We start from the raw sequence: 22,687 nt of genomic DNA, 5'->3' as shown, positions 1-22,687 counted from the left end.
AATAACCTAGCTGGTGGGAACAGACCACGCCCACACCACTTCTCAGCATTTACGGATTAAGGAAAATCAGATCCACTTGTGGCTTGACGCCCTCGTTCCTAGCTGTCTGCCTCAGAGGGGGATGGACCGAGTCCTAGGGACCCAGTGGTGCACTGAGGTGGTGGGCCAGCCCCGCCCGGTCCCCGGCCCTGCTCCCAAAGCTCCCACAGCTCTGCCCAATGGAGCAACGCAGGGACAGTGGCCGTTACCTTTATTTGCTTGATCTCATACTGAATCCGTTTGATGGGGTTGCCGTAGATGTCATTCCCGGAGTCCACCTCCTTCTCGCTGACGGCTTTGGCCCTGATCACTGCAAAACAAAGACAGAGAGGTGAGCAGAGTCCCCGAAAGACTGTCCTGGCTCTAAGGAGGGGGCAAGGGGCAGCAGGGAGGTGGGAGGTGAGGGGCAAGATGACCCCAGCCCTGGGTACAGCATCGGACTCCATCCCGAGGGGGAGACTAGGAGTGAAGCTAGAGCCCTCTGTCGACAGGGCGCCAGAGCAGAAGCTCTCGTCCCTCACGACAGGGGGCTGCTGGGGCCGTCACTGATTTGAACAGCAGCTCGCTGTTGATGTCACGCTTGAGTACTCTGGGGCTTTTCTTCTTTCTCCCCAGTGTGTATGTATCTGCGGCTGGGGAAGCAGATAAGCACACTGACTGGTCTGCAGTCCTGATCTCGCAGTTAAGGATGGTGAGAGTCCCCACCCCCCATAGCCAACCGGCAATCAGGCTCTCTTGGGCTGAAGGCTGAGGGGGAGTTACCTACCTACGAGGGGCCCCATCACATTTAGGTTGGGGGTCTTCCATCTAAAAGGTCTATCTCGTCAGCCTCCTAATCTGTCCTCAACGTGTCCCTGAGAGATGTCGCAGGGATGATTCTCTGTAATAACACATACTCTATCAGAGGCACGGCAGAGGAAGGTTGAACATTTAAACTGTTGAACGGGGGGAGGAGACATTCAAGAGCAACTCTAGCAGACATAAGGGACGGATGCCGAGGAAAAAGGCCAAACAGAAAGAAGGATGATCCTGGAACGTGACACGAGATGAAGGAGAGGGGAAGAGATCAGGCTGGGAAGGTTCCAGAATGTTCCCTGGGGCCTGAGGCTGCTCGAGAGCCATGCACCCCAGGGCTTCCTAGTAGCAATTAAGCCCAGACTCCGCTCCAACCCATAACCTGACGGGGCGCGGATCAGCGGTTCACCCTGTCACGGGCAGAGCCCTCCCTTTTTTCATTTCGAGGCTTATCAGCTGGTGGCACGGCCTGTTTTAATGGCTTTAAAAGCTTTGTCCTGGGCTTCCCTGGCGCAGCGGTTGAGAGTCCGCCTGCCGATGCAGGGGACACGGGTTCGTGCCCCGGTCCGGGAGAATCCCACATGCCGCGGAGCGGCTGGGCCCGTGAGCCATGGCCGCTGAGCCTGCGCTGTTCAGGGTCATGCTGGATGAGGGTCACGTGAGTGTGGGTGTGAGCAAAATAAAGAAACAAGGAGCAGACAGGCTCAGAGGCACCTCCCACCTCCACTCCCCAATGGGCAGCTGGAATCTCAGAGCCCCCAGGCAGGGCTGTCTTTTCCCGTAGAGCAGGGAGGCCCAGGCACACGGATCCCCATCTGTGCCCATCCCCCTGGACCCCTGAAATGCGCTCTGGATCCCAGCCTGGCACCAGAGCCCCACGCCACAGCCCCAGCGCCCCACCCAGGCCCAAACCCATCCTTCTTTTTCCTTCTGTCGGCGCTGAGTCATGACTGGCCAAGGCCACAGGTTCCTGTTTCCCAGGCTGAGCCTGGCCCCAACCTACAAAGCCACATCTAGGAAATGCCACCCTAAAACAGAGGGCCTTGCCCTTGGTAGCTGGTCAACCTGATCCCAGCGTCTCCTCCCACCCCCCACCCATCCTCCCTCCGCAGCACATGTTATCTTTTCTCAGTCACGTCCCGTGCAGCTCAAACATCTTTTTCGGCCGCACACTGCCCTCGTCTAAAACAGAAGACCCTGTGCAGCCTGGCGCCAGCCAGTGACTATTTTAGCTGCCGTGGTGGACCCCCACTCTTGCTGTTCCGCCAGTCCATAATACTCCCTGAATCTGAACCTGCTCAGGGGTGTCCATACCTCTAGACAGGCAAGTTTCTTCTGCCTTGAATGCCATCTCCCTCTCTCTGCCTGGAGAACGTCCATTCATCCTTCAAGACCCAGCTGAAATAGCCCTTCCCCATCTTCCCTCAGGGAAATCCTGTCCTCCCGCAGCACTTGGTATATTCCGCAACTCTCATCCACTCTGCTGTAAACATCTGTACCCATCTGCTCAGGGCCCTGGGAGCTTCTAACAGACAGAAGCTATGCTCTAACCACAGAACAGTTAGGGCTCACTATTTGCTGAGCTGACGCTGAGATACTTGGACGGCAGCACAGGTTAGGTTTGTCTTGGTCCCTCTTACGACCTGCCTCATCTATACCTTATTGCAATGCTGCACAGAAAGGTGTTTATGCAAATCAGTAAACATCAGGTTAGTCCTGTCCTAAGTTTGCTCTTCCGCGGCATCATCCTCAGCTCATGACATCAAATGAACCAGGAACATCCAAAGGAGATGACAGTTCTAAAAGGAGCAGTGCTGCCAGATTTTACTATGGTGCGCCTAATTCTGCATTGCTGTTACTATGGTGCGCCTAGTTCTGCATTGCTTTTACTATGGTGCGCCTAGTTCTGCATCGCTTTTACTATGGTGCGCCTAGTTCTGCATTGCTTTTACTATGGTACGCCTAGTTCTGCATTGCTTTTACTATGGTGCGCCTAGTTCTGCATTGCTGTTACTATGGTGCGCCTAGTTCTGCATTGCTTTTACTATGGTGCGCCTAGTTCTGCATTGCTTTTACTATGGTGCGCCTAATTCTGCATTGCTTTTACTATGGTGCGCCTAATTCTGCATTACTTTTACTATGGTGCGCCTAATTCTGCATTGCTTTTACTATGGTGCACCTAATTCTGCATTGCTTTTACTATGGTACGCCTAATTCTGCATTGCTTTTACTATGGTACGCCTAATTCTGCATTGCTTTTACTATGGTACGCCTAGTTCTGCATGCTTTTTGGAACTTTTTGGCACTGCTTTTCAGAGGTCCATCACCCTGCACAATGCTTACTGCATTATAGGTGTTCAATAAACACACTGCTGGCCATTAGAAAATAACCAAAAACTCAAAACTACAATGAGGTACCACTGCACATCAGTCAGAATGGCCATCATTAAAAAGTCTACAAATAACAAATGCTGGAGAGGGTGTGGTGAAAAGGGAACCCCCCTACACTGTTGGTGGGAATGTAAATTGGCGCAGCCACCATGGAGAACAGTATGGAGATTCCTCAAAAACTAAAAATAGGGCTTCCCTGGTGGCACAGTGGTTGAGATCCGCCTGCCAATGCAGGGGACACGGGTTCGTGCCCCGGTCCGGGAAGATCCCACATGCCGTGGAGCGGCTGGGCCCGTGAGCCATGGCCTCTGAACCTGCGTGTCTGGAGTCTGTGCTCCGCAGCGGGAGAGGCCACAACAGTGAGAGGCCCGCGTACCGCAAAAAAAACCCCCAAAAACCAAAAACTAAAAATAGAGTTGCCATATGATTGAGCAATCCCACTGCTGGGCATATATCTGGAGAAAACTATAATTCAAAAAGATACAAGTACCCCTGGGCTTCCCTGGTGGCACAGTGGTTAAGAATCCGCCTGTCAATGCAGGGGACACGGGTTCGAGCCCTGGTCCAGGAAGATCCCACATGCCACGGAGCAACTAAACCCATGTGCCACAACTACTGACCCTGTGCTCTAGAGCCCATGAGCCACAACTACTGAGCCTGAGTGCCACAACTACTGAAGCCCACACACCTAGAGCCTGTGCTCTGCAACAAGAGAAGCCACCCAATAAGAAGCCCACGCACCACAATGAAGAGAAGCCCCCACTAGCTGCAACTAGAGAAAAGCTCACGTGCAGCAACAAGGACCCAATGCAGCCAAAAAAACAAACAAACAAACAAACGATGAAAGCAGCTTTATATTCATAGTAGCACTATTCACAACAGCCAAGACATGGAAACAATCTGAATGTCCATCGACAGATGAATGGATAAAGAAGATGTGGTACATATATACAATGGAGTACTACTCAGCCATTAAAAAGAATGAAGTAATGCCATCTGCAGCAACATGGATAGACCTAAAGATGATCATACTAAGCGAAGTAAGTCAGACAGAGAAAGACAAACACCATATGACATCACTTATATGTGGAATCTAAAATATGACACAAATGAACATATCTATGAAACAGAAACAGACTCGCAGACATAGAGAACAGACTTGTGGTTGCCAAGGGGGAGGTGGGGAGGGATTGGGAGGTTGGGACTAGCAGATGCAAACTATTATATACAGGATGGATAAACAACAAGGTCCTACTGTAGAGCACAGGGAAGTATATTCCATATCCTGTGATAAATCATAATGGAAAAGAATATGAAAAATAATATATATATATAACTGAATCACTTTGTTGTACAGCAGAAATTAGCAACATTGTAAATCAACTATACTTCAATAAAATTAAAAAAAAAAAAAAGAAAAGAAGCAAAAACTACTCCCCAACAGCCAAGAGACTCCATTCCATTCCACACATCAAGGTCCATGCATTTTTCTCTTATAAAAGCTCCTAAGCCTCCCAGGCAGTCTGAGTTCTTAATTGAAAGGGGGCAGCAGCGGGGCTCCATCCTGCTGTAGCCCCTCCCTGCTGTGTAGCCTCAGGGAAGTTCCCTGACCTCCCTGGGACTCAGCTGCTCACATCGGAAATGGAGACACCGCCGCCAGTATCTGCACACCATCAAGGTGTGGGAGAACTAAGAGATGGGGGGCACGTGATGCGGTGCCTGACACACGATGCAGGTGTAGCTCAGGACAGAACAAACACAGCACCTCGGGGACTTCCCTGGTGGCGCAGTGGTTGAGAATCCATCTGCCAACGCAGGGGACATGGGTTCGATCCCTTGTCCGGGAAGACCCCACGTGCCACGGAGCAACAAAGCCCGTGCGCCACAACTACTGAGCCCACATGCCACAACTACTGAAGCCCGCGCGCCTAGAGCCCGTGTTCCGCAACAAGAGAAACCACTGCAGTGGGAAGCCTGTGCACTGCATCGAAGATCAGCCCCTGCTCACCACAAATAGAGAAAGCCCTCGTGCAGCAACAAAGACCCAATGCAGCCAAAAATAAATGAATAAACAAAAAAAAAAAAAAAGAGAGAAATGGAAGGAAAGAAAGTGAAGCAAGAGAGAAAAGAAAGCCCAGTTCTATGGAAACCTTCCCCAAAGTGTCAACACCCTCCAACCACGAAAGAGAGATGCTGGGCACACACCTGTCCACGTAGGTGCGAGGGATCCACAGCGCTGAGCTGCTCAGGGCAGCAGGTACCATCTGGGCTCAGCACCACTCTGCATGGGGTGGGGGGGGGAGGACACAGGCAAAGCATTGGCTGATGAATTGATCACAGCCAGAGGTTCCCACAGGCAAGTTACAGATAGGAGACCTGAGGGGCCCCACAGGGGAGGGAGGGCGGGGCAGCAGCGCACAGTGGACCCCAGCCAACTCGGCTGCGGACATCCCGACCCTCAGCTTTCTGTCCCCGGCACGAGCCAGAGTGGGGACTGTCTTCCATGCCAAGCTCAGAGTTCCGAGTTGGACTGTCTTTTAAGTATAAATCCAAAAAGCATGGGCCCCCCTCCTGTTGCCCAAAGGGAAAAAGGGGTAAAGTGTGGAAAGGTCTTCAGTAACAGTCCCTGCCTTCGAGGAGATCCAACACAGGCAGGAAGATAGATGATGGACAGGAAAACCAAGAAGCACACTCTTTCCAACTGCCAGTGGCGGACAGAGGAGGCGGCAAGAAGAGCTTTCCAGAAATGTGTTCCCTGCACCTAGCACAATGGGCATAACCCTGAGCTCCAGACTGGAGGCCACTCCAAGTGAGGGATGGGCCTCTCTGAGTCCCAGGCCATTTAAAGGACAGGGCTGGGGAGAAGCAAAGAGACCCAAAGAATCTGGGAAGAAGTTAAAATGGAGGCATGGACTCATGTTTACCAAACACCTACTGCATGCTGGGCCTGGTGTTTGGCCCTGGGTTGGGGGATCAGTCTAGGTCCTGTCCACCCCCCGAGTGAGCAGCTCTGCTCCACCATCCTGCCCCTGGGGAACCAGAGGCAGCAGTAGGAGGCAGAGTCTTTATAAAGATTCCTGTTCTAACCGCTTTGGACGCAAAAATGATGGCCTCTCCCTGGGCTGCTCAGATTTTTTCTTCTTTCTCTTCTGCCGTTAACACAACATCTGGGTTTGAGATCAAGGGTGATACACTGGCTGATGAATTCACTGCCAGATGTTGGCTACTGGAATGCACAGCCGTGGACTTAATTCAAAGCACAGGCAACCGCAGAGCCCCTGCCCCCACCCCTCAGGCTGTGGACACCACATGACGTCACTTCCCCCCACTAGGAGCCTGCAAAAACAATCCCTAGTCCACCCAGCCAGATTTGGGATGGAAAAGAACGGGGTGGGTGGAAAGTCAAGGTTGCGGACGACGATCCAAAGAACACAGGATATGTTCAGACTCCGAGAGATGACAACAGCCCAGGCGAAACCAACGGAGGCCAGACTGTGCCACTGCCCTGGGGCGAGGGGACAGGGAGGAGGCTGGCAGGAAACCTTGGGTGTCCCCAGCATACCCTGTGGCCAGGGCCGGTCCAGAGGAGCAGCACACTCGACCAGCCCAGGCCGATTTATGTCTCTCCCACACCCTGCCAACGTCTCAGTCCTCATGTGTCTGCAGACCTTACCGGGGAAGCCATGGAGATGAACAACAAGCCAAGGACATAGTCTATGGGGGAGCCAGGCCCCGAAAGAGAACTGCCTGTCAGAAGTTCATTTATTTCACACTGAAATAAACTGAATTATCCTGACTGTCTTCCCACAGGCCCAACTTCTCTCCAGAGGAATGCCATATGCTACACGTGCGAATGTATCCTGTAGGACCTTTCCCAACGGGGCTACGCTGCTCGGCGTGGGCTCCCGACCCCAGAGCACGGTAATACTGTGGATGTCAGGACTCTGATTTTTAGACATTCACGGCCTTGCACCAACACACTCAACACCCCAGAATCCCCAGACCCCGGAGCCTGCCCAGGCAGAGCTTCCGGCGCAGGGAAAAATCACGGGCCTGCCTGCAACAGGTGCGGGAATCTCCAGGATTCGGAAAAACATCTAAATACAAGGTCAAAACCCTGACCCGGGCTTCCCTGGTGGTGCAGTGGTTGAGCGTCCGCCTGCCGATGAGGGGACGCGGGTTCGTGCCCCGGTCCGGGAAGATCCCACATGCCGCGGAGCGGCTGGGCCCGTGAGCCATGGCCGCTGAGCCTGCGCGTCCGGAGCCTGTGCTCCGCAACGGGAGAGGCCACAACAGTGAGAGGCCCGCGTACCGCGAAAAAAAGAAAAACAAAAAAACCCTGAACCATCTGAGTCTTACGTGTCTACACCGACTCAGGGCAGCAAGGGTGCCTCAGCAGCAGCAGAGGCCACCGTCACCTCCCCGCCCACCTACTGCAGCCTCCAGCTCAGATCTGGAAGGGGCGCCCAGCGAGACAGGCATTAACACGGACCTCGCCGCCCTACTCTTCAGTCTTGGTCGCAGCCTCGTGGAAGACGCCCAGTGGTCCCTCCGGTGAGGCGCACACGGTCTCAAAGCCATCCGCTGTGCGGGAGAGGTCAGGGGCTTTCGACTGGCCGGCACATTTGCCAAAGACCCTACTGGCCCCAATCAAGAGTGGGTGGGGGCCGCTCTGCTGCTGTGCCTGGAACGCGAGCCCTGGTTTGAGAGTAGAGGGTCACTTGGTCCGTTTCCTTGTCTCTGGGAAAAACTACACGCCAACCATTTCAGAGGAACTCAGAAAGCAACGATTTTGTCCCACACAAGACCCAGCCCCCACTTACTCCAGGCCACGCTTCGGACCCCCAGCTCTCCAGGTGTGCTCTGCACTGCTGGGGTACTTGGGGAGGGCTGGAGGGTTCCACACTCTTGTCCACACTCTCCAGAGAAGGGACAGCACGAGGGTAGACATCTACACCCTCAAATCACAGAGCTACCAAAGTCCTCGCTTAATGCCTGCAGCTACATCCCGAGGCTGCCTCTTGGGATGAGTCTCTTGTCCCTTTAGGGTGGACACAGTGACACTGTATGGCTGGTTGACCTGGCGGAGGCCCCTTAACCTTTGAATTTTGATGAACTTGCCCCAAGTCCCAGTGGAGGGTGGACTGGGCTGCCTGCATCCTGGCCACCACTAGCCCTTAAGGGTGGAGTCAGAAATGAGGGGCGCCCCACTTCCTGTGCCCACACCCCAGACACACAGCCTGCTGCTCTGCCCCACGAAAGCTGTAATGAAGTGATCATGCTTTTCAGAGCCCTGCTCTGGATTACTGAGGGATGCCTAACTGCTTACAAGTAACTAAACCATCTCAGTGGGCTGTGGGGAGCATGATAAAGACACTGTGAGCCTTTGCAGTGGGCTGCATCCGCTTCTTTGGGGTGGGGGCAGACCGCACCAGCTACAGGGCCAGGGGGCGGGTGGATGATGATTTAGAAAGAGGGTCGTGCTCACATGGACTGCAGACCGCTGGGACTCCCCAGGTTTCGGGGCCACGCCTCCCCCCCAACAGAACGGCACGTGGAAACGGGATGTGGCCGAGCAGCCTGGGACATGTCACAAGGAATGCATGGCGTCAGCGCTGGCCTGGTGCCCAGAAGGCCGTGGGAGCATCTAGCCCCACCTGCCCCTCTGGCCTCACGGTGCACCCAGCCTTCATCTTTCCAGCTGCCCCATGGTGGACATGGCCCTGGGGGCTCTCCCCAAGCACTCAGCTCTGCGTTCCCTGGCCTCAATGCCAGGCCCCGTTCAGCCAGGGGTGGAGCAGACCTCCTCCAAATTCGCTGCTTTCAGGGAAATGAAGTAATTAAAAACAGCCCTGTGATGATGCAGGGAACCGAGGGCTTCTTCCATCCCTGGAGCAGCTGTGAGAGACCAGATCCACCCCCAGGTCCCCCAAACCTCCCCAACCCCAGGGGCCAACAGATGTCCGCGGCAGGGCTGTGGTGTCCAGTGTGAGGGCAAGACTTGGCCAGCATGACTCAGGCCAGGGTCAAAAACGCCTGGAATGACAACTGCTCAGAGCAGATGTGTTTTTTCAGGAGTTGAGGGTGGGGCAGGGAGAGTGACGGGTGCAGGACAGACAACAGGAAACAGCAGTACAGCCCCAGCCCTGGTCCACGCTGCCCATGAGCCCGGTACCTGGGGATCTGCCAGGTCTGCCCAGGGCTGTTCAAGATTCTAGCACGTACACGTGAGCCATTGTCCACTGGATGCCCCGTCTCCATGGAGACCAGCTCTCCCATCTCCATTTCCTGTCCCTTTGCTTTGGCTCCCCTTGGGAGCAGGAGGGAAGCATCTCTAAAAGCGCCTTGGTGATGCAGAGAGAAGCTGCAGCACTCACCGCCCAGCTTCCACGCTGCCCTCCCGACCCCCCAGGACCCAGATAGGACCCCTGACTCAAGCCCTGCCACCTTTCCCCCCTTTTCCCTGCGGGCCCAGCAGGATCTCATGCCAGAGGCCTTGGTCACGGTCTCCGAAGCCTTGGGCTCGGGCCCTTCCCATTCACGTGCTGCTGAATCATTTGAAAAAAATGCATCCCGCTCCTGGGAGGATTTGCTGAGAACAGTGCGGCTTTGTGGAGGGAACTGCTGCTCTGCACTTTCTCCGCCAAGACCCCAAGAAGGAGCCAAGCTCAGTCCTGCAAGCCCAAGCCTAGAGCCCGGAGCGGGGGCAGGGGCAGGAGCAGGCGGGGCAGGGGGCGGGGGGGGGGGGGCAGGGAGAGATGCTGAGAGGATTCCCGCCCCCCCAGCGATCCCTCCCCACCCACAGGCTGAGGAAGGGGCTGGACGGACAGCTAAGAAGTGAGGGGCAGCAGACAAGGGTCCTGTCCTCACGCTGCTGCTGGTGGGCCGTGACCTCGGGCAGGTCTCCCCTTCTAGGTTGCCTCGTTTTGGGGAGTGAACACTCGAGTGCCGGGCCTGTGGCTCAGGCCCCCGTCCGCATGGACAGAGCAGCAGCAGTGGCCCTGGCGTGGGACGTTGAGGCATGTGGTCTGTGGGCCGACTCCAATCCACGGCATTTCTCAGGAGCCAGGAGCAGCGATGGAAAGGCTGGAACCCCAGAGCCACCCTCCCAGCTGCCAGTGTGGAGGGAAGCTGGGTGTGCAGGCCGGGCAGTTCACGCCCCCTCTCCTCGGCTAGCTGTCGTTAGCTTAGCAAGTAAGAGCCCAGGTGGCAGCCCAGCTGCCCCTCGGAGCGGGTGGTGTGTGGTGTGCAGTCCACCCAGCCTCCCGTCTCCAGCCAGGACGAGGGTGGGCTGCACTCCGCCATCAGCTCTTAATCATGTCTCCATCACGTGGAGGCAAGAAGCTGCCCGCACCTCAAGGCTTGAAAGAGGGTCCCCTGCCCTCCATCCCAACTTGAAAAACCTATTTTCGCATTATTTTCCATTTCTGAGATTCTGGATGTCCTCATAGCCACTACAACCTCACACCTGGCAGTGTGTGGGGGGGTGGACAGGCATAAGGACCCTCAGAGCAGCACACGTGGAACGCGGGGTCACATCCAAACCGAGGGTGCCCACCGGCCCCTCCAGGGCTGGAGCAGGCACACTGTTGAGGGAGAACTTCTGTCCCTGCTTCCCAAGTGTCCTGGTCCTTGTCGGTCACTGCTGGCCCGCATCTGCCTGCGGACAGCGGACCTCGCAGCAGGTACCACCGGCGCCGTCTTCCGCCTGTGGGTCCCTTGGGCAAAGGGAGGGCCTGTCCACCAGCAGGCCAGCCACGGAGGCCTTCCCTAGCGGCTGCCGTCTGGGGAGGACTCACTGGCTGGGCTGCAAGGAAGTGACCTGACAACACAGAGTGAAACAGGAACAGGGTAGCTGCCCCCAAAAGTGGGGGGATGAATCACAAAACCAGGGGAAAGTTCTAGAAGATGCAGTTTCAGAGAGGAAGAGCCCATGAGGGAGGGAGGGAGGACGCATGGGGAAGGCCGCTGGGCGAGGACCCTTTAGGAGGAGGCACTGTGTCGGGGTCCCCACTGCCCCCTGGCAGTACTGGGCGGAACCCTTCCAGGTGGCGCTGTCCCAGGGCCCTGGGCACCATAGTCATGTCAAAGTGACCGACAGGGAGTGAAGGCAGTGTCTTCTGGGATCCCAGCCCACCCCCTGGATACCAATGAGAGATGGAAGTTACCGGTGACATCTCCATCAGGAATCACTGGAGGGTCAGCTCTTTATGTGGGCGGCGGGCGGGGGTAGTCCTGGAGGGCTGTTTCATTACCCACGTCACTGACCTGGGCAAGGGGGTACCCTGGCCCGCCCCCCTTCAGCCTTCTGCAGGACAGGTGGGAAAGGGCAGGGCGTCTCATCCAGCTTCCAGGGGACAGTGTGGGAGTGACAGGCCAGGCAGAGTTGAGTCAGCCTCCACCACGTCTCGCTGCCCATCCCCCACACCTACTTTTAGCTCAAGTGTGGCCAAGAAGGGACAATTCCTCACCTAGAACACACGGGCCACAAACATGACCTCTGAAAGTGGAAACAAAAATAACGCACTTAAAGGCAGGCTTGCCCCTTCATTAGACTGCGGCTTCCAGCTCGAGTCATGAGGATCTCATTACTCAGTGTTTGGGTCCCATCGTGGCCACGGCTTTAAACCCAGTGATCCCACGGCACCCCCTCCACCCTCAGACCGAGGTGATCCCACAGTGGCAGATGGGAGTTCCAGCTGAGCAGCCACTAAAGGCCGGTGCCCCTCCCCGCAGGGAATCCTCATTTGGCCTGGGAGTGACAAAGCTCTCTTGGCCCCGGGACTTTTTTCTTATTCACTGTTGGGCTCAGACCAAATTGGTGAGCAGCTCTGCAGCCCTGACCCAGAGCAGCTCTGCAGCCTTGACCCGCTATTCCGGAAGCAGGTGAGAGAAACCGGGCTGGGATCAAACATTCTCTCCACCTAAAATGGAAAAGCCACAGACAATGGAGGCTCACACGATGGAGACGTGAGATGGTGGAAGGTTCCTCACTCAAGCTATTGATTTTAAAACAAAACTGAAAAACAAACAAACAAACAAACAACACCTTGTGGGATGCCATTACTGCTCCATACAAATGGTCGCATTCAGGGGCTGTGGGCTCGATGCTCAGAGACACGTATCCGGTCGGTCACCCCACCTCTCTGAGTATCCCTCTATCACCCTCTGTCATTGTGGTCACTTGTTACCTATATCCTCCACTAGAAGATGTCCTGTGTGTGTGTTGTTCACTGTTCAGCTCCAGTGAAGTGGGGCAGTGTCTGTCACTCAGTACTTGCAAAGGAAAAACAGTATAATGTCAGGTCAACATTTTCCAGGGACCCAAAAAAAAGGTGAAAATGGGAAGAAAAGGAGGGATGGGACATTTCCCACACCTACATCCCAGCTGTGGTGTTCAAACATTCCCAAAGCACTTTTTGATGCCAGGCCTTCTGACCCAAATGCATTAGGGATGAAGTTCACTTTTGGGGAACCGGCACAAAACAGAAGCAGCTATGGAAAGAAGGCTCAGAGGGTCACATGCTATGACGCTGTGGCAAAAATGACACCTACGTGTGACATGAAGGAACTAACTATGTTGGGTCCAAAAACGCTTCCAAAAGACCACACATGATATAATATCCTTTTTATAGGGTTCAAGCAGAAGTAAAACTAAACAATACAGGCTGTGTTCGGGTTGTAGTGAAGTGCAGGGACAACTCCCGAGTTCAGCGGGTGTGCGATACAGCTAAGGAGGAACAGCGTAGAGAAGAGGGAAGCAGCACACAGATAAAGCTGGTTTTCAGCAAACATTCCAGATCTTGGGTTTGGGTGGTAGGCTCACAGTTGTTCATTATATTGTCTATATATGGATGGGCTGGGGTCGCGGCAGACCCTGCCTTCACTCTGTTGGTCACTTTCACACGGCTGGGCTATGATGCCAAACATAAATAAGATTAAAAAAAAGGCCATTGATGGCCCAATGATGCCAACATATCATGAATGAAGAGGATTTATCCCACCCAGTGCATCTGAGGTCCTTGGGAGGGAGGGACGGAGGGAGGGAAGGAACATCTCCTTCATATGCTAAGTCCAGGGGTCAGTTAGCTCTGGCCCAAGGGCCAAAGCCTGCCTACCACCTATTTTTGTAAATAAAAGTCTTATTGGAACTCGGTCACACCCATTCATTTATGTGTTGTCTGTGGCTGTCTTCCAGCTGCAAAGGCAGGCGTAGAGTAGTTGCCAGAGACCGTATGGCCAGCAAAGCCTAAAATGTTTACTATTGGCTCTTTGCAGAAAAGGTTTGTCCACCCCCATTCCAACCCCTAAGTATGTAACAGGCAGATAAAACCCCACCCAGTGTAGGGTCTCCACGACTGCCAAGGCTTCTGGGTCAGAGTAAAGCTGGAGGGTAGGGAACCTACCAGACACCCTGGTTCCCCTAGCACTGCCAGCCCCAGAAGGAGTCTATAGGGCTGAGTTGCTGGGAACCATTTCCCCTCTCTCTCTTTCCTCTTTCTGCCTCTTGCTTCCACCCCCTTCTTTCCCTCCCTCTCCCCCTCCTTTCTCCCTCCCTCCTGCTTTCTAATATTAAAGTTATAAGAATGTTACTGATGTCCTATTAAATGATGTTGGTTTGAAAGACTAAAAGATTTTTGTTAAATCTCTCCATTAACGTCTCAGCCACTGGCTAAGCAACAAATGATGTATCTTTTGAAACTGCGCCCGTCTGACCTTGCATGCCCCTCAAAGTCCAGTGTTCATTTCGCCAAAACATCTGAAGCACTTAAATGTACCTGGTGTTTCCATCTGTGCTGTGGCACGTGAAAACAGCCTCAGCTCCGGGACACACCTTTGTGCTACAATGGCCAGACCCTCCTACCGCGCCCCACATGTTCGTGCTAAGGAGTCTTCCTGAATTGGACTTAGTTTTAAAGGCGAGACTGGCAATAAGTAGGATTCCTGCAGAGGAATTCGCTCCAAAGGATGGAAGGATGACTGTTGGCCCATTTTAAAGAGGCTCCAGGTTTCTGAGCAGATGGTGCAAATACAATCGCACAGACTTGGGTGCCAGGTCCGGCAGAACGCTCACTTATCAGTGATGTATTTACCAGGGGCAGGACGCTCGCTTTTAACATATTCCCTGAAACTCTCACAAGCATTTCCTGGCTTCTTCAAGAAACCGCTTGTGCAACTTGTTTTTCTCTAGAATTTGCTGTTGAAGGTCACGGATCATCTGACTGTGCCTGTCATCGTGGACGATGCTGGCCGAGGGGGAAGTGGGGCTGCGGTCATACCCTCCTTTCTTCTCCTGGTCTGGAGGGGGAGTCAGGCTTCCGATGAGCCAGAGAAGCTTGCCTCTGTTCCCTCCTCCCATATTCCAGCTCCGTCTGGAGGTCGGCCTCCAAGCTCATCTTGGGGGGTCTGATTTGCTCGAGCGAGTCCAGCTGCTTTGGTGTTCTCTGCTCCACCTGCATTTTCTGCTTCTGCCTTGATGCCGTCAAGCCACCTCTGTCTGCCTGTTCTTGCGGGTGAAGCTGAAGGGAGCCCTGCACCAGCGCGTCTGGTCGGGGAGGCTCCTGTCTGGATTCGGGGCGGCACGAGAGCAGGTTCTCTTCATCGACAGATGTCCCTGCCTCGGGAGACCACGGTTTACTGTCATTCTCAACCACGCACTTGGCCATCCTATGGGATTTTTGGTTCCTGGGCTTGCTTAGTAACTTTTTCAAGCTGGTTCTGGACGGCGTCAGGTGGGCGTCCACCCCCGCTGGACTCGCGGGCTCCCCGGCGGGCACCATGTCCATCTCTGCATCTCTTGCGTTCCTCTTTCTCTGGCTCTCCCTTCTCCACGCCTGCGTCTCCTCAAAGCCCTGTTCTTCACTGGGGCTCTGATCCATCCCGGGCTTGAGATCCAGGTGCAAGTTCAGGTGTTTTCTCAGCGTCCGGTTGGTATCAAACAACAACTCTTCAGAGGCAAACTCCAGCTCTCCCTACCACCTGCTCTTGTCACAGAGCTTTGCCAGAGGTGAGGCCCCCCTTCTGCAGGTCGAGCCGACTGGCCACAGCTGTTCCAGGTCGTCGGCTTTGCCCTCGGGGCTCTGATCCAAACAGTGGTTTTTCGGGCCTTAAAGACAAGCCGTTCACTTCCCCAGCTGCCTCCTGCCGTCCTGGGCTGTTTTGGTCTCCCGCTCCTCCAGGCATTTGCTCTCCCCTACAGCAGCAGGGACCAAGTCTGTCCCTCTGCTCAGGCCAGGGTCAATGGGACGGTGGTCCCCGCCGGTCTTCGTTGAAGGCACGTGTTTTCCTTTACTCCTCTCTGGTGGGCTCAGGGGACGAGGACTCAGGCCCGTGGCTCTGGAGGCTCCCTGCCTCTCCTGGTCCACCGCTCTTCTCCGGGACGTGGTGCACCAGGGCTGCCGTCAGACCAGCTCTTCCCTGTGTCCCTTCTCTTGCCGCACGGCCACTGTGTGCTTCCTCTCGGCCCTGGGCGACCTGGCTGCTCCTGGCTGGGTCGAGCCCTCTGAGTCAGGTTCATGGTCCTCGGCCAGTCTGCCCACCACCGCCTCCCCTCCAACAGATGTGCTAAGTACAGCCTCTCCAGGCCTCGGACCTGCTGGCCTGGGGCCTCCTGCTACTCTGCCTGCAGCTCCTCGGCCAAGCGCTGGGCAGCTCTTCCACTGCTAGAGGTCCTGTCTCCTCTGCGGGGGCAGGTCTCCTTTCTCTCGGACGTGTAGCAATTGGTGCTTCTGCCTCAAAAGCAAGGCTTCGTTGTCGGGACTGGGGCTCCGCCAAGGGGCTCTCTCCGCGTTTCCTTTCATGTCGGGGGCCTTTGCAGACACGGCTTCGGAGAGAAGGTGGTGTGAACCAAGAGTGGAGGTTCCAGGGCACCAGGGCCGAGGAGCCACAGGTGCTACGGCCGTTTCATGGCAAGCCCACAGGGCAGGAAGATGCACAGCGCTGCCCGGAGTGTTCCGAGCACAGTGAGGCCCTGGAGACAAGACACATGGGGCTCTGAGTGCAGGACAGCCCGGGGGATGTGACCCTTCAGATCACTATCCTGACATCTGCCCACGAGGGTCTGTTCTCCGGCTCCCGATCTGTCTCATACGCCTTTAATGAGACCCGGCAGGGCAGCTGTTCTCAGTGGGGTGTGGTTTTGCTTCCCAGGGGGACATGTGGCCATGTCTGGAGACAGTTTTGGTTGTCACAACTGGAAGGGGCGGGTGCTACACCCTCCCTCCCTCCAGGACGGCCCCACAGACAAACAGGGACCAGGCTCCAGATGTCCAGTGCTAGGGTTAAGACCCCACCTTCGGAGACAAGTTAGGGTTCAGGTGGGGGTGATGCAAATGTCTGGCCCTCTGGAGGGAGCTACTTACAAATGAAAGGAGGAGGCGGTAAAGGAGGAGGAGCCTGCCAGGAAAGGGGTGTGTGTGTGTGTGTGTGTGTGTGTGTGTGTGTGTGTGTGTGTGTGTGTGTGTGTGTGTGTGTGTGTGTAGGGGGAGGTGAGTGTGGGTGAGTGTGCTGACGTGCATGTTTGTACTAGAATTCAGTGCAAACCAGAGAGGAGGTTAAGCTAGTGGTATTTCTTTTCTCACATCTCTTTGGCATCACTCAGGGACACGTGCTCTGCCAGGCCTTCCTAAAGAAGGTGCATTCACACCAAAAAAGAGTATCACTTGCAGCTGATGTCAAAAACGGCCAGATGTGTGGGCTATGGGAGCTGCTTCCTAGGCACTGCGGTCTGCACGGAGCGCTCCTCAACTGTGTGGGTATCCCTTCCCTTCTTTATTTTAGGATGTGCGGAGCCAGGCTGAGCAATTTTAGCCCAAAGTAATGCTGGTCATCAGAAACACAGCTGCATCAGCGGAACAACTAATGTCAACCGTGTGGGCTGCCCTCCGCTTATCTTTTTTACAGTAACCATTGAGGTAAGGAGTTATTAACACCCCTGGTTCACGGGTGGGGAAACTGAGGCAGGGAGCAATTAAGAAACTTGACCCAAATCACACAGCTGGCAGACGGCAGCTGCTACTCGGGTAGACCATCTTGTCTTTGACCAATGGTCACATAGCCGCTGGCTCTTGGAAACTATGATGATGCAGTTATACATGTGGAAATGCAGTTAACATCATATTCTACCAGTCTGCCAACCATCACGATAAGCAAGAGGAGAGAGAAAGAGAAAGCTGGGAAATTAAACACAATGGTTGAGATTTTCAACAAAAGCGCCACAGCCATTCAATGGGGGAAAGAGTCATTTTTTTGTTCGTTTTCAACAAATGTTCCTGGGACAGTTGGATATCCACATGCAAAAAAGATTAATTTACACCCTTATCTCATCATATACAAAATTATATACCATATACAGAAATTAAAGTGATCACAGACCTTAAGGTAAGGTCTAAAGCTATAGATGCTTGGAAGGAAACAACTGTATCTTCATGACTTCAGGTTAGGCAAAGATTCTTAGATATAACACCAAAAGCACAAGCAATACAAGAAATTGATAAGTGTGGCATCATCAGTATTAAAAACCTCTGCACTTCAGAAGACATCGTTAATAAGTGAAAACACAAGACAAGGACTGGAAGGAAATACCTGCAAATCACATATCCAACAAAAGACTTGAATCAGTTTGTATAAACAGCTCTTACAATAATAAGAAGACAAACAATCCAATTTAAAAATGGGCAGGGACTTCCCTGGTGGTGCAGTGGTTAAGAATCCGCCTGCCAATGCGGGGGACACCGGTTCGGGCCCTGGTCCAGGAAGATCTCACATGCCGCGGAACAACAAAGCCCATGTGCCACAACTACTGAGCCCTCATGCCGCATTTACTGAAGCCCGCGTGCCTAGAGCCCGTGCTCCACAGCAAGAGAAGCCACCGCAATAAGAAGCCCGCGCACCACAAGGAACACAATCTAGAAAAAGCCTGTGCACAGCAACGAAGACCCAATGCAGCCAAAAATAAATAAATAAATAACTAAATTTATAAAAATAGGCAAAAGGTTGAAATAAACACATCACCAAAGAAGATTTACGTATGGCTAATAAAGCCCATAAAAAGATGTTCAACACCAACACTCATCAGGGAAACGCAAAATGAAGATACCACTTCACACCCACTAGGATGGCTACAATGAAAAAGACAGGCAATGACAAGACTTGGTGAGGACGTGGGGACATCGGAACCCTCACATGCTGCTGGTGGGGATGCAAAATGGCGCAGCTGCTCTGGAAAACAGTTTGGCAGTTCTATAAGATGGTAAACATAGATCTACCATATGACCCAGCAATTGTACTCTACCAAGAAACAGAAGTGCAGAAACTGAGAAACCGTCCCAGCTCACAGGGAGGAGCTGGGTTTGAATCTGGGTCCCAAATGTCAGAGATTGAGCTTTTCCCACCCCTGGGAATGGCCACAGGGGTGTCCAAGCAGGTGAGGAGAGGGAGAGCGCTGGGAATGTCTCTTCACCTGTAGAGAATGGGGAAACTTGCACCACGGGATCCAAGGTCTATTTTTGGGCCTGGAGCCACTGGCTCACGCCCCATGTTAACTGGTGACAATGAGCAAAACCTGCACGAGCCTCTCCCACTCTGGAGGGCCCCCACCCACTCGGTCACCCGTTACACCCTGAGCCAGGCCCGCTGGGGTGGGCGCCCCAATGCTGCCCAGGTGGTTTTCCTGGAGACACGCAAATGGATGAAGACCTGAAACATTTGGGTGGTGATCTTAGGGATAAAGCCCGGAAATTAGAGTCAGCTCCCTCGTTCAGGAACTGAAATCCCTGTACCAACCGGCAGAGGCACCCTTGCCCTCTGCCCATGTCCCCAGCTGCCCCATGCCCTCACCTCCAAGCCCTTCCTTGCGCACTGACTTGAGACCAGTGTTCTGAGTGTCGGGGTTCTCTCTTGGGCCTTCTGACCTTGCTCCCCCGAAGCGGGACGGGCTGGCCTGTGCTGGCTGCCTTCAACCCCTCGGGAAGCCGCAGCCCTCTCCTTACAGAAGCTCCTCTCAGAGCGGCAGATGGGAAGGACACTGGGCCCATTCTCCTCTCACCCTCTGCGTCCCCGGTGCGTGGAGCCAGCCCGCGGCGGTCACCTGGGTAGTGGCTCAGATGACTTTTCAGCCGAGGCAGACCCCCTCCCAGGCCACCAGGAAGGGCCAGACCCGCAGCAGCCCTCCTGCCTTCTGATCCCTCAATGGAGGCTCCAGGGTACCCCAGGCCGAGGAAGAAAGGTGACCACGAAGGAGGCTGGGTGGCGCCCAAACCAGGGGCTCCAATGCCAGGTGGACCGGACTCCAGTCGAAGGGTCTCACCTGAGCCTCCTAACCAGGCTCCCTGTCACCACCCCCGTTCCACCCCACCTGACTCCTCCTCCCCAGCACTATGGCTACAGCCACTGTTCTAACTCGGCCACCTGTGTCACTTGAGCATCTGCAACGGGCCCTGTGCAGTCGGCACCAGCAAGTCGCCCAGCATAGCCAGAGGCCACCTGCCTCACGGGTTGCCTGAACTGCTAGTTAAGATGCAGATTTGGGGGCCTGCCCCAGACCGATCCCACCTATGCCTCAGTGGGGAGGGGCCCAGAAATGCGCTCAGTTAACCATCTCACCAAAGTCGGTCAGGCAGTCCCTGGCCGACAGGCTTGGGAACATTCCAGCAGCTCAGGATCCGGCGCCCCCTTCCCCAGCCAGGCATCCCAAATGCCCCTGACCCAGGTCCAACACCTTCACTGTGCTCGTGCCCGTCCTTCTTCCTCAAAGAGAGCCCCCCTCATCCTACCCATCCACCTGTCCCCAGCCCTGTTCTGGTTCTTCCTCCCTGACAAGGCCGCCCCTGATTTCCGCAGCAACAGGAAAATGCTCCCGTTTTTCTCCGGGGCCCACAGATTCAACGCCCCAGGGACACGGTTTAGCACATTTTCTTTTGAAACATTTAAAAATGGCTATAAAAGGGCTCCTAGAGCTTCCCTGGTGGCGCAGTGGTTGAGAGTCCACCTGTCGATGCAGGGGACGCGGGTTCGTGCCCCGGTCCGGGAAGATCCCACATGCCGCGGAGTGGCTGGGCCCGTGAGCCATGGCCACTGAGCCTGCGCGTCTGGAGCCCATGCTCCGCAACGGGAGAGGCCACAACAGTAAGAGGCCCACGTATCGCCAAAAAAAAAAAAAGGGCTCCCAATTAGCTGGCATGGCCAGAGAGAACATTTCCATATAAGTAAAGCTTACTCTTTCATGTGTAAAGTTAAACATTTCTCTGTCTCCTGAGAGCACACAGAAGGGATATAATTTGACCTTCTTACAACTCTGGATTATCTTTAGAACTATAATATAGAGAATCCCTCGAGGGTTTTTAAGATATATAGGACCCCCACTAAAAAAATCATGTATATATATATATATATATATATATATATATATATGACAGAGTTCCTCTAAACTAAATGACCCCTGAATATAATTTGGAGTTTTTAAGTGTACTTCTTATAGCTTCCTCCATAGTTGTAACTTTCTGTCTGTGTGTCTGACAGCACCCTATCCCCCTTTTCTCATACGCCTTCTAAACTGCTATGACGTGGGACCCACACAAAGCAGTGTCTTAAAAGTGTGTCTAAAGCAAGAAGAGTAGAGGCTGGGGCCCTGGCGGGCTTTCCATGAGTCAAGTACATGAGCATCTGAATCCAGCTCTGGATGCGATGTCCCCGGCACTCAATCACCCACAGGGAGATGGAAAACCAGCAGTGCTGCTGGCATGCAAGCCTTCAGCTCAGATTTTTCACAGGCTTGAACCCCTGGCCAAATCTAACAAGGCCAAGCATACTGGGAAAACATCTACAACCCACACGTGGGTCCCCACATCCGACCCTGCAAGTGCCAAGCGGAGAATGTAGCTCCGAAGGAGCAAAGCTGGAGACGAGAGGGTCCGAGCCGGCTGTGAGCTCAGTCGGCAGAGACCGTGGTCACCAAAAGAGCCAATGCGATCGTTACCTGTGTTGCTAGAAACGCCTAAAACAAGCAGGGTAATGGTCCAGCCCAGCCCCTGCACAGGTGAGACTCACCTGGACATTCCCAGCCGCAACGTGAAAGAGGCACTTGGAGGAACACCCACCCTGTTCCCACCCCATGGGATGCGTGAAGATCAAACGGGATGGCCTGCAAGTTTTAAAATCAAAATACAACTATCGAAATTTTTAGGGGGACTTCCCTGATGGTCCAGGGGTTAAGACTCCACGCTTCCAATCCCTGGTCGGGGAACTAAGATCTCACATGCCACGCGGTGCGGCAAAAAACAAAAAAGAAAGAAAAGAAATTATTAGGAATTCACCTAATGAGAAATACACACTAAATGAGAATTACACTTTTACTAAATAAGGAGAAAATCTGAGTAAGGGAGAGGTATGTCTTCCCAGATACGGTTCAGAAAGGCAGAGAGTGGTTAAGGATGGGAAGAAGCGCCTCAGAGTTCAGGAGGAGAATGAAAAAACAAACAAAAACAGGTCACAGGAAGGAAAGTCCTAAGAGTCTAGAACAGTGTACTCTGGTGGTTCAGAGTATTGACTGTGTGACCTAGCACAGGTTTCTTAACTCTGGGTGCCTCAGTCTCTGTTCATCCGTAAAACGGGGATAATAACAGCAACACCCATCATCTACACAGATGCTAGCGCTCATTACCATCAGAAACACCCACATCCTTGGCAAGCTGCTTGGGGAAGAGGGTGGTACTTACTGTGCGTGCCTCCAGATGCCTGGACCAGACCACCAAGAACACATTACAGGGAGGCAGAAATTGGCCCGGGTGGAAAGAAGCACTTTCTACAGGGTTGTCTTGAAATCACTGGGCTGACTTGGTAGGTAGTGAGACACCCATCACTGGAGGCATCCGAGCCAAGCCCAGATAAAACAAACATCAGAAACATTTTAAACTCCATTTCTCTGAGTTCTAGCTGCTAGAAATACACTTTGTGACACCCAGTGGGCTGCCCAGAGCTTCCACTTTTGCTCACTTCCTGACTCTCCCTCAGTTAAGTTCCAGAGTAGTGGTTCATAAAGCCGGCTGGGTGTTAGACCAGCTGCACCAGAATCACCTGGTGGGGAGGTGATCACGGTAGACTATGCGTCCTGGCCAGGCCCCGCCGCACGTTTTTCCACCCGAATCCTGGGGTGGGGTTTGCGAATCTGCATGTTTAACCATCTCCCTGATGCACACTCAGGATAACGACAGTTCTAGAAGGCTGAGATGGCCGGGCAGCCAGCCTCTAGGAGAACAAGCCCTTGTCATCTTGTCTCCGTTACCTCCCCGACCAGCTTCATTAAGACAGACATGAGGCACAGGCTCTTCCAACCTCACAGGAGATACCAGGCTAGCTGGGGGGCTGCTTACGGCTGATCCAACTGGCGCCTTACTAAATGTCTCTTGACGACGTCATCTGCTTTCCCTCCAGCCTTACTACTGCAGCTACCCCACCTAGGTCAGGG

General features: G+C 54.0%; 2 protein-coding genes across 3 annotated transcripts in view; both read right to left on the bottom strand.

Annotated features, from left to right (window-relative positions):
• TIMP2 (TIMP metallopeptidase inhibitor 2) overlaps window positions 1-22,687 on the bottom strand; it is a 51,401-nt gene that overhangs the window by 14,055 nt on the left and 14,659 nt on the right. The window contains exons 1-2 of one of the 2 annotated variants that reach the window (XM_060133101.1): window positions 806-905; window positions 249-349 (exon numbers count right to left, since the gene is read on the bottom strand). In XM_060133101.1, the coding sequence (XP_059989084.1) occupies window positions 249-349; window positions 806-821 (117 nt within the window). In that variant the 5' untranslated portion in view covers window positions 822-905. Of the gene's footprint in view, window positions 1-248; window positions 350-805; window positions 906-22,687 lie in introns of those variants that run through there. The other variant, XM_060133100.1, reaches the window with a different exon arrangement.
• On the bottom strand, window positions 14,339-16,025 carry CEP295NL (CEP295 N-terminal like). The gene is given in 4 exon segments (XM_060135104.1): window positions 14,339-14,530; window positions 14,532-15,776; window positions 15,779-15,875; window positions 15,877-16,025. Coding segments are annotated over 4 exon segments (1,683 nt in total).

The sequence above is a fragment of the Lagenorhynchus albirostris genome, chromosome 20, assembly GCF_949774975.1.
Source record: "Lagenorhynchus albirostris chromosome 20, mLagAlb1.1, whole genome shotgun sequence".
Lineage (NCBI taxonomy): Eukaryota > Metazoa > Chordata > Mammalia > Artiodactyla > Delphinidae > Lagenorhynchus > Lagenorhynchus albirostris.
Note: the sequence above shows the minus strand (reverse complement) of the source record. Positions and strands in the feature narration are given on the sequence as shown.